At 35.4% G+C, this 12,605-nt stretch overlaps 1 protein-coding gene and 1 long non-coding RNA gene across 2 annotated transcripts; both read right to left on the reverse strand.

Annotated features, from left to right (window-relative positions):
* Positions 1-3,443: 3,443 nt before the first annotated feature.
* Positions 3,444-7,874, reverse strand: LOC136856472 (beta-1,4-N-acetylgalactosaminyltransferase bre-4-like). Its single transcript, XM_067134339.1, has 4 exons — positions 7,802-7,874; positions 5,810-5,993; positions 5,141-5,359; positions 3,444-3,734 (listed from the first exon to the last, which is right to left on the reverse strand). The coding sequence occupies exons 2-4, from the start codon at positions 5,962-5,964 to the stop codon at positions 3,605-3,607; spliced, it is 504 nt and encodes a 167-aa protein (XP_066990440.1). The 5' UTR covers positions 5,965-5,993; positions 7,802-7,874; the 3' UTR covers positions 3,444-3,604.
* Positions 7,875-9,087: 1,213 nt separating this feature from the next.
* Positions 9,088-11,700, reverse strand: LOC136856473 (uncharacterized). Its single transcript, XR_010858350.1, has 3 exons — positions 11,550-11,700; positions 10,508-10,722; positions 9,088-9,248 (listed from the first exon to the last, which is right to left on the reverse strand). It is a non-coding gene; the product is annotated as an uncharacterized lncRNA (long non-coding RNA).
* Positions 11,701-12,605: the final 905 nt, after the last annotated feature.

The raw sequence follows: 12,605 nt of genomic DNA on the forward strand, positions 1-12,605 counted from the left end.
GTTTAATATCTTTTTTGAATATCCTAGAGGTCAGTGCACATACCCTTACTTAACATCAGATTATACAGACTTTATAATAAGATGAATTTCCTTTATTTATAAGTATTGATTATATATTTGCATTGTCGACTATTTATTACCTCAGTCACTTATGATCATTCAATGGATACGTGACAAAAGTACAATATGGAACTATGAATGGTTAGCCCGTTTTAAAATAAATTTTTTAGGGAATATGATCGAAGTATGATCCTTTAAGCACATGTTACAGAATACATTATTATATTTGCTCAGTAACGTATAAATACTGTGAATACAGTAATGTATAGATTCTGTACCTAAGAAGCCAGTTCGAGCCTCCAACGTTCAAGCGAAGTTGCAAGACATTACTTCCCTGAAATAACTCACCTTGTGTTTGACTATTTTATTCATATTTTCATCTTTTTTATTTATTAATCTATTGCTTATTCTTTTACTTACTTTTTACTTTTCCGTAAAAGAAAACTATTGTGCCGGCTTTGTCTGTCCGTCCGCCATCAGATCTTAAAAACTAATGAGGCTAGAGGGCTGCAAATTAGTATGCTGATCATCCACCTTCCAATCATCTAACACACCAAATTGCAGCCCTCTAGCCTCAGTTGTTTTTATTTTATTTATGCTTAAAGTTAGCAATCATCGTGCATCTGGCAACGATATAGGACAAGTCACCACCGGGCCGTGATTAAAGATTCATGGGGCGCGGCTCATACAGCATTATACCGAGACCACAGAAAGATTGATCTATTTTCGGTGGCCTTGATCATACGCTGTACAGAAAACTCGATTGCGCCGAAGACACTTCGGCGAATTTTTTGCTTGTTTACTTTCCTAATAAATTATCTCTTCTTTCTGTATTTCCTGTTATCTTCTGTTACTTATTTCCTGTTGTCTTCTGTTACTTCTTTCAAATGAACACTATAATACTCTTTGGAAGCCTGAATTTCAAGTCAGTGGCTCCTTTGGTGGGCTTGTTCAATGTGAACAGGGGTTTATCTTCTGAGTGATGATAATAATAATTCCATGACGTTCTCCAGATAAATAAATCTTTAATAAAATATAATACAACATCATCTAACTATAAAGTGAGGAAGGGACTAGCCTTCAAAACGCTAAAGTATATTATGTACAGAATCTGAATATATACTAATATCATATATATATATATATATATATATATATATATATATATATATATATATATATATATATATTATATATATATATATATATATATATATATATATATATATATATATATATATATAATATATATATATATATTAAGAAATGCAGAAACTACAATCAATAAGCACTACATGGGATTATTTTGTCAGTTTTTTCTATATTTCGTGTTCAAAATTACCGTGGATATTCATACGTAAGCGTGGGGCTGTCTGTAATGTTACAGAGTGTATGTATATATATATATATATATATATATATATATATATATATATATATATATATATATATATATATATATATATATATATATAATGTGTGTATCTGCCCATGTGTTTTATCTTATATATTTTGACATGGTTAATATTATTTCATCTCAGTTCTTGAACTTGCAAAATTCACTTCAGTCATCCGAAACGCTGTGATGATGAAACCTATAACACCACTTCTGTGAAGCCTTTTATACAAGAACTAATCCTAACTGGAGTATGCCTGAACTTATTAAGCTACGTAACTCAGAATACCATCCCATCACTTCGTTACAACTGGAACAATACTTCCAGAACACCGCGCGGTATTGGCCCTCTCTCATCCCAGCTCCCCTGACAACTACTGGAAATGATCTCTTAACACCCGGGACGACAACAGAAATGACTATTTACTTAGTGATTCAAACTCAAATGTCCTTACAGCCTTTGAACTGAGAAGTTCTGCTTACTACAAGAAGATTTTCTGCTTTCCAGAATTTTATGCCGTATTCATTTCTTTCTTCAAAGTAAACGCTTTCAATTATTTCAGATTCTTTAGACTTTATCACTTGTTCAACTCCATTTTTAGACAGGGGCGAAGCCATACAATGGCTAGCAGCCAAGCTTCCAGTTATATCTAAGAAATTTACAAACTCTGGAGAAATATTTAAAAATGGCGAGAGGTATTAATCGTACTGGGACCATTCTTAGAATAGTTTAACTGCATCAGATTCTATGAGCAGGAAAACGGATAGAAATCGATAATATCATAGGCTTTCATTGACATAAGGTCATACCTGAGTCGTTTACTTCGATGTTAAACAGGTGACAGTCACCAGGGGCAAGGAGGATAGGCTGTTATCTAGGGGAGCCCCTGACAGGTATATGAGTATCAGCCCCTCTCATGAACCACCTAAAGAAGCTGAAGGTCGGTTTATTGCCTTGAAGGTGTGAATGTTTGTGTGTGTGTGTGTGTGTTGGGGGGGGGCGACATTGGAGGGTGGGGGAGGGGTGTGTGTTGGACAGACTCTCAGAAGCCGTCACCCACTAATTGACAGACAGACACTACCCAATTTCGGGGAAAGAAATTAAACTGTAGAAGTTCCCGTGACTTACAGAGAACACAACCTTCGTTGCCTTGGTGACAGCAGCTCAGAGTTGGTCAGTAGACCTAATAATTCAACTTGTATTTTAACATTTTGCTTATATTTTTATTTATTTATTAATTTGTTAATTTATGGGTTTTTTCCTAATAGCTGATCTCCTCTTTCTGTATTTCCCATTACTTTCTGTTACTTCTTTCGAATGAACACCACAATATTCTTTGGAATCTTATTTTTCAAGTCAGTGGCCCCTTTGGTGGGCTTGTTCCATATGAATAGGGTTTATCTACTGAACAATAATAATAATAATAATAATAATTTAACAATAATAATAATAATAATAATAATAATAATAATAATAATAAAGTGAACTTAAGACTTACTAATTGCAATTGATAAATAATAATAATAATAATAATAATAATAATAATAATAATAATAATAATAATAATAATAATAATAATAATAATAATAATAATAATAAAGTGAACTTAAGGCTTACTAATTGCAGATTATCGTGAACAATTGATATATGGAGGCTTGAACTGAGGGGAAACAGCAGAATTTTTCTCTTTTAAAAAGAGGCTGGGGAATATAAAACCACACAGAAGTTCGTAAATGTTTGATCAAGAAAATGAATAACAGCTAATCGCGGAAAGGTTTTGTATCAAAGAGGGAAGGATGAACAATTGAACAAAATTGGGTAATGGCTTCGAAATTCGCAAAATAACTTTGGAGTTTAAGCTCTCTCTCTCTTTAGTGAAGAGATAAATATAAATAAATAAATAAATATATATATATATATATATATATATATATATATAATATATATATATATATATATATATATATATATATATGCATTTATATTATATATGCATACATACACACACGCGCGCGCACATACACACACATAGCTATATATACACACATATATATATAAAATTCAGGTCCAAAATAAATTAGGGACAAAAGTAACTATCATAATGACAAAGACCTAAAAGTGAACGCATTTTGGGCCACAACGAAGGATCAAGAAGGGTAAACGTCGACATACACCCACGTATACAACGGACGCAGCTGTATTTCCAGGGTTTTGTAATTCATGCTGTTCAAACCGTCCGTTCTGAACCTCGATTTGCCATCCTCCACGTTCTGGAATCTGGAAAGAAAACGACATTTTCCTTTTTTAAAATCATCGCGACCATAATTTTGTAATTTTGAGGACCAGAAAGTATACGACTTTTTACAGCAAGTTTTCTCATATGCAAACAAACTTATCACTCAGCTTAATTTATAGCAGCGATTTTTATTTATTAGTACTTGTGGCTTCCAGAAATTTATTACTTGTAATTGGACTATAAGTTGATACAAGAACTCAAGATGTACGTATCACATCTTTTGAATGAGAAAATTCTACAGACAGATTCATAAAAAAATTCCTGAATAATTAAGAAGTCCACATGGGAAAATTCTTGAAGGATTAAGAAGTCTTCATAAAAAAAAATTCTTGAGGGATTAAAAGCTCTTCATAAAAAACTCCTGAAGGATTAAGAATTTTTCACTAAAATTTCTGAAAGTTTAAAAACTCTCCATTAAAAATTCCTGAAGGATTAAGAAAGTCTTCAAAATAAAAAACCTGTAGTAACCCTAGAAACTGTAGGGCGCCTGTATAATCTTTAAACTAATAAAACAATAGAGATAATAATAATATGGCACATATATTTACAGCCATAACCAAACATTATACTACATTCTTTATTCAACTATACGTTTTTAATTATTATTATTATTTTTTCGTCTATCACAGCTATCCTATTAGACTGGGTGGTTTTTATAGTGTGGGGTTCGGGGTTGCATCATGCCTCCTTAGGAGTCCATCACTTTTCTCACTATGTGCGCTGTTTCTAGTAGCACACTTTTCTGCATGGGTCCTGGAGCTACTTCGGCATCTAGTTTTCCCAGATTCCTTCTCAGGAATCTTGGGATCGTGCCTAGTGTTCCTACGATTATGGGTACAATTTCCACTGGCATATCCCATATCCTTCTTATTTCTATTTTCAGGTCTTGATACTTATCATTTTTTTTTTTCTCTTTCTTTCTCATCTGCTCTGGTGTCCCATGGTACTGCGACATCAATAAGTGATACTTTCTTCTTGATTTTGTCAATCAACGTCACGTCTGTGGTCTATTGGCACGTATCACCCCCTATCTGTTCTGATACCACAGTCCCAGAGGATATTTGCTCTGATGGTTTTCTATTATTATTATTATTTATTATTATTATTATTATTATATTATTCAGAAAATGAACCCTATTCATATGGAACAAGCCCACCACAGAGGCCACTGACTTGAAATTCAAGCTTTCAAAGAATGTGGTGTCCATTAGAAAGTAACAGAAGGTAACGGGAAATACAGAAAGAAGAGAAATCTTATGAAAGAATAAAAAATACATATTAACAAATTAATAAATAAATAGAAAAATAATTTAAGTCAATTATCGAAATACAAGAAGAATAGGAAATCTCGCAAGAGTGGTGAAAAATCACAAAAGGGTCACCTTACCTGTTGGGACTCGGTTTTGATTTCTTGTGGTGAATCATCGTATAGCGACCTATGCTCGGGGGATAGCGGGTGACAAAAAGTCCACTCGCCAATATTCTGTTGCTCATGTCGTCATCTTCGCCTCCCCAGCCCAGGAATTTGTTGCTGTAGCCATTGACTGTCTTGAACTGATCCACGGATATGGCCAGAACTCCCCCGACAAAGGTAGGCGCTGGAATCCTGAAAGGTTTAAGACGGCTCAGAAATCTGTGGAGTGTTTCAGTAAGTCAGCCCACCTCTGAAACTATCATTCTACCACTGTGAAACAAATGCTAAGATTGAGATTTTGAATGATCGAATTCTCACCTGAAATTCTACCTTTTTTTTTTTTATAAAAAGCAATAAAGCACTAACTTTGATAATAGATCAGTGTCGCACTTTGAAATTTGGAAATATCAAAAAAAGCACAAATTGGAGAAAAAAAATATTTAAACAATCCACATACATTTTCGGACCGTCATGCTCCCTCTGCATTGTGGAGACAGTTAAGCATATTTGTCCTCCTATTTGTCGAAAAAGATGCAGATCTACCACGCTTATCAAAAGCTTTCCTCTGTCCACGTAAATGGTTTCGCGCTTACTTCAAAAATCAGCCTCCTCAAACGTACAAAAACTCTGCTGCACACTTACGTGTATCTGAGAGTGTTAACCTCTGCAGACATGTGGCGCGGTTGATCTGGACAAGCGTAGATATTCTTGTCATTTTCTGGCAGTAGGTCAATATCGTGGAATATGAAGCATTGATAATTATATATCTTCAGAGCTTCCACTGTGCCAACGTTCATTAGCAACCCCTTATTGAACGTTCCATTTCCTGGGAGGGAGAGAGAGAAGGTGTGATGAGATCGTCAGTGTTCGCACACTTTCAGAAAACGTCCCTTGTTTTCACAATTCTGTAAGTGAAAAAGATAAGTAGTTTGTAAACATCGCCTGACTTTTGTGATGAGCGATTAACTAAACTTCTACAATCATACGCCATTGCAAGGGTGTGTCCACACTTCGGTGAAACACAAAGACGTGTCGGGAACTTATCGCACACATGCCACGAAACAAGTTGAAAACAAGTCAGCGACCCTAAAGATAGATCGAACCTTTGGAAGCTGGTGAGTGGTCGTTTGAAGAAGTAGTTAAAGATACTGATGTGTCTTCGACTTGCATTCTACTTATCGGTGACAAGAGTTTGCTACATATTTTACTGCAGTGTGGTCAGTTCTCTCTCTCTCTCTCTCTCTCTCTCTCTCTCTCTCTCTCTCTCTCTCTCTGAAGAAACATTCAAATTGTAACTTAAGCAAGCAGAATGATTTGTTATTATTATTATTATTATTATTATTATTATTATTATTATTATTATTATTATTATTATTATTATTATTATTATTATTATTATTATTCAGAACATGAACCCTATTCATATGGAACAAGGCCACTAAAGGGGCCATGGACTTGAAACTGAAGGTTCCATGAATTTCAAGAATATGGTGTTCATTTGAAAGAAGTTACAGAAGATAACAAGAAATACAAAAAGATGAGATCAGTTACTAGAAAAGGGAAAATTTAATTACAAATTAATAAACAGATAGCTAAAAACGTAAGTATTTAATTAGATGCAAGAAGAATTGCTGTTGGGTAGTAATGCGTTGCATCTTCGCTTGAACTTTTGAGAGGTTCCAGTTGCAACAACATCCTCAGAGAGACTGTCCCACAGTGCAGTCCAAAGAAAATTTACAATTACTTGCAGTTTGAAATGTTCCTTCCACAATGACCTGTTCCACAATGCAGTCCAAATAAAATTTGCAAAATACACGAACGACATAAATGTTCCATCCACACTGACCTATTCCACAGTGCAGTCCAAAGAAAATATACAGTTAACTGAAATGTGAAATGTTCCATCCACACTGACCTATTCCACAGTGCAGTCCAAAGAAAATATACAGTTAACTGAAGTGTGAAATGTTCCATCCACACTGACCTATTCCACAGTGCAGTCCAAAGGAATTTTACAATTAACTGAAGTGTGAAATGTTCCTTCCACACTGACCTGTTCCACAGTGCAGTCCAAAGATAATTTACAATTAACTGAAGTGTGAAATGTTCCTTCCACACTGACCTATTCCATAGTGCATCCAAAGAAAATTTACAGTTAACTGAAGTGTGAAATGTTCCTTCCACACTGACCTATTCCACAGTGCAGTCCAAAGAAAATTTACAATTAACTGAAGTGTGAAATGTTCCTTCCACACTGACCTCCTTCCACAAAGAAAATTTACAGTTAACTGAAATGTGAAATGCCCTTCCACACTGACCTCCAACTCCAAAGAAAATTTACAATTAACTGAAGTCTGAAATTTGCTGCCACACTGACCTGATTCCACAGTGCAGTCCAAAGAAAATTTACAGTTAACTGAAGTGGCAAATGTTCCTTCCACACTGACCTATTCCATAGTGCATCCAAAGAAAATTTACAGGAACTGAAGTGAAATGTTCTTCCACACTGACCTCCATAGTTCAGTCCAGAGAAAATTTACGGAACTGAAGTGTGAAATGTTCCTTCCACACTGACCTATTCCACAGTGCAGTCCAAAGATAATCACCAGAGGGTGGTGATCCTTCCACACTGACCTGCTTGCTCAACTAGATAAATGGCGTAGTCTATTTGCTGCCTCTGGAGTACCGGGTGCAAGTGATACAGGAACGCGGGATTGAGTCCCACTGGAAAAAGACTTGATGGCCACACGGTGCCTCGCCTGACACTCCTCAGGGCGGAACCGCCCTCCGGGTTTCACCAGAGGGTGGTCTTTCGCCTGCACTATACTGGTATATAACCTGATGAGCCCCACTGGAAAAAGATTTTGGATGTATTTGTGTATATATATATATATATATATATATATATATATATATATATATATATATATATATATATATATATATATATATATATATATATATATATATATATATATATATATATATATATATATATATATATATATATATATATATGTGTGTGGACATATATATATATTATCTATGCATATATATATATATATATATATATATATATATATATATATATATATATATATATATATATATATATATATATATATATATAAATTTAAGGACAATTATTACCAATGAACAATTTTCGTTAAAAGCCATAGCTTCAGAGACATCAATATATTTCTCGTAGGAATCTTCAGGATCGTCGTTGTGAGTTTTCAGATTCTCACGCGTCAATTTCGGGTAAGTTAAATATGGTGTGTAATATCCGTAGAGTTTTCGAGTTTCCCCGCTTTCACACTCACGATACATTTTTTTCAGTTTTCCTTACTGGCTATCTTCGACTCTCCAGGACTCGATACAAACACTTTCTGTCCTACTGTAGGGATCCTGAGTGTTTAAATTGGGTTTTTAATACTACTTGTTGAGATTTTTTCACTTCACGTGACCATTTTTTTCCATTTTTTTATTTTTCCTTTTTTATTTTTACTCATTTTTCTCAAGACATTTTTTTTTATTTCAAATCATTGAATGACACTTGCCGGCTGCTCCTCTGTGAGCAAGAGCCCGTGCTGGCATAACATTAGCTTAATCAAGAATAAATTTTGCAAGTCAGTAGACTTTGAAAGTCAGTAGACTTACAAAGAGCTGTCGGAAGGGAAGCGATAAAAAGATATGGAGATTTCTCCTGCATGAAATATATTGATACTACTAAAGTAATATCTTTTAACGATAACATATATTTATGAATATATAAATTTGCTTATCTTCATTGTCAATAAAAACGTCTTTTCAAAATATTCGCGAAGAATTGCATTTCCAGATGAAATAGAACTTAAGATAAAATAGAGAATAAAAAATACCTAGCATTGCATTTCCTAAGAAAATAGAACTTAAGATGAAACAGAGGAAAAAAAATACCTAATTTTGGAGATACTGAAGGACAAATGGGCTTCCCGGTCCTTCCCTGGTCAACTCCATTAGACTTCGTCTCATTCACCGAGCTGTTGCCATTTCCTTTCGAGTCATTTTTCCCTGGGAGCTTGTCGATAACATATCGCACCTGTTGACGAAGGAGGAAATTACTAATCTCTCTCTCTCTCTCTCTCTCTCTCTCTCTCTCTCTCTCTCTCAAAAGAATTAATCTCATATTGCATGTAGACCAATACGTCAAAGAAAATATCTCAGCCTAGACTCATAAGACGGAATTCTCTCTCTCTCTCTCTCTCTCTCTCTCTCTCTCTCTCTCTCTCTCTCTCTCTCTCTCTCTCTAAAAAGAATTAATCTCAAACTGTTTGCAGACCAAAACGTCAATGTAATTACTCAACCTAAACTCATTAGCCGAAAGCAGCTCTCTCTCTCTCTCTCTCTCTCTCTCTCTCTCTCTCTCTCTCTCTCTCTCTCTCTCTCTAAAAAGAATGAATCTCATATTGCATGTAGACCAATACTTCAAAGAAAATATCTCAGCCTAGACTCATAAGACGGAATTCTCTCTCTCTCTCTCTCTCTCTCTCTCTCTCTCTCTCTCTCTCTCTCTCTCTCTCTCTCAAACTGTTTGCAGACCAAAAGTCAATGTAATTACTCAACCTAAACTTGTTAGCCAAAGCAATGTCTCTCTCTCTCTCTCTCTCTCTCTCTCTCTCTCTCTCTCTCTCTCTCTCTCTCTCTCTCTAAGAATTAATCTCATATTGCATGGAGACCAATACGTCAAAGAAAATATCTCAGCCTAGACTCATAAGACGGGATTCTCTCTCTCTCTCTCTCTCTCTCTCTCTCTCTCTCTCTCTCTCTCTCTAAAAGAATTAATCTCATATTGCATGGAGACCAATACGCCAAAGAAAATATCTCAGCCTAGACTCATAAGACTTCTCTCTCTCTCTCTCTCTCTCTCTCTCTCTCTCTCTCTCTCTCTCTCTCTAAAAGGGTTAATCTCAAACTGTTTGCAGACCAAAACGTCAATGTAATTACTCAACCTAAACTCATTAGCCGAAAGCAGTCTCTCTCTCTCTCTCTCTCTCTCTCTCTCTCTCTCTCTCTCTCTCTCTCTCTAAAAAGAATTAATCTCATATTGCATGGAGACCAATACGTCAAAGAAAATATCTCAGCCTAGACTCATAAGACGAAATTCTCTCTCTCTCTCTCTCTCTCTCTCTCTCTCTCTCTCTCTCTCTCTCTCTCTCTCTCTAAAAAGAATTAATCTCAAACTGCTTGTAGACCAAAACGTCAATGTACTCTCTCTCTCTCTCTCTCTCTCTCTCTCTCTCTCTCTCTCTCTCTCTCTCTCTAAAAGAAATTAATCTCACAAGCCGAAATCATATTTACATTGGCGATCGGATCTAATCCTCCGCGGTGGAATATACTTGCCGCCACGTGCCCCACCAGGACGAAAGTCAACAACATGGCGCCGTACCTGAACCATTTCGACCGACCGAAAAACAGAAAGCGGAAAACTTGACGCACGATCGAGCACGAGGCTTTCTTGACGGGCACAAGCGGGTCGACTCCATTGCCTGGTGATGGAAGATTCATGGAACCAGCTGGAAACAGAGACGTACAGTGGAATAAAGGCGTTAATTCTAGAAATATGAAGATTTCCATTATGGATATTTTAATATTCAAAATTTAAATGTTCGTCGTTAATCGGTGATATACGGTTTTTATTTTTTTCCCCTGGCAGATTTTGATGTGATTGAAACTACGTAATTCAATTTTCATTTTCGAAATCTGATGGGGGGACGCGGGTGGAGTCAGGGAGAATTTGGGAATTATGGGTGGGGAGGGGGAATCTACAGTATCCTAACCTTCCAAACCTAACCTGATTTAGGATTCAGGGTCCTACTTGACCAGGGGATGGCGCCCCCCAATTATAACCTTACCCTAAGGTAGAGCTTCTCACTGGGGTCCCAAATTCTTAGATACGGGAGTTGAAATGAATTAAGGAAAAATTGTAACACTAAAAAAATAGAATTTATTCGAAGTCCCATCAAAAACAATCGGAGAAGCCATGATTGACCAGTTTTTAGAAATTAGCGATTTTTGATAACCTGTAAAAGATACCGAGTGTCATTTCCAAGCTAAGAGCACTGAGAAGCTTTCTTTTAATGCATCTGGACTGAAACAAGTTAAGAACCATAAGAATGGACAATGGGAAAATGAGAATTGTGATTCCGTTTGCTTAAGATATGACCAGAACTTAGATACATGACAAATTGCTATATATTACCAGTCATTTACGTCGGTGTCAAATAATATTAACAGGAGGTTCGGGTATCTCATGTGCTCTAAGTTAGAGGCAACCCAGTTCCCTTCAAAATCATAAATTTACACAGTTCCCAGATAACTAACTGCCAGCTTCAAAACTTACATTTCTTTGGAAATAAGTTTCCGCGGAGCGACAGACGATCGCGCGATCGCGTGGCACGCAGTGGAAGGAATATCGCTCCCACCTACGACCCGCGGCAGACCGCTCGCCCCAGCCGTAAACAGGTGTCACGGCATTTGGCTGTCGAAAACCAGAAGGAACCAGAAAATACCCACCTGGTTTCCTCTACAGGAGGCCGGGCTCTTTACTGTCCTTGAGTTGCCCGGGCTCGAGTAATGCGTGGATGTTTAATGGGTGTTAGGCGTCTCCTGATTGAGTGATCCGGTCTATAAGTAACTTTCTAAGAAAGTTTTTTTTTTTTTGTATAACCATATCTGGATTTTCATTTCGATCCTCTTGTGCAAATGTACTTGTATGTAACCTTAGCTTCATGTGAATTTTACCTGGTGTGTTTATACAGACACACATACACACACAACACACACACACACACACACACACACACACACACACACATATATATATATATATATATATATATATATATATATATATATATATATATATATATATATATATATATATATATATATATATATATATATATATATATATATATATATATATATATATATATATATATATATATATATATATATATATATATATATATATATATATGTATATATATATATATATATATATATATATATATATATATATATATATATATATATATATATATATATATATATATGTGTGTGTATATATATATATATATATATGTATGTATGTATGTATGTATGTATGTATGTATGTATGTATGTATGTATGTATGTGTGTGTGTGTGTTTGTGTGTGCATGGTTTTCTTTATTATCCCCTAACAGAACTTGGTTCCTTAAAAAAAAAAAAAAAAACAGCGACCAGTGTCTCTTTCAAACCTGCTGTAATCTGATGACCTGTGGATGCATACCCTGTATAGAAAACCATGTTATTTGCCATCCTTTCCACATGACCGGATCATCTCAAAACCCTCTAAACCATCTTTTCACCTATGTCAATGATTTTGTCATTCCTTCAGTGTTTCCTCTCATTTT

Source organism: Macrobrachium rosenbergii, chromosome 36 (assembly GCF_040412425.1).
Source record: "Macrobrachium rosenbergii isolate ZJJX-2024 chromosome 36, ASM4041242v1, whole genome shotgun sequence".
NCBI lineage: Eukaryota > Metazoa > Arthropoda > Malacostraca > Decapoda > Palaemonidae > Macrobrachium > Macrobrachium rosenbergii.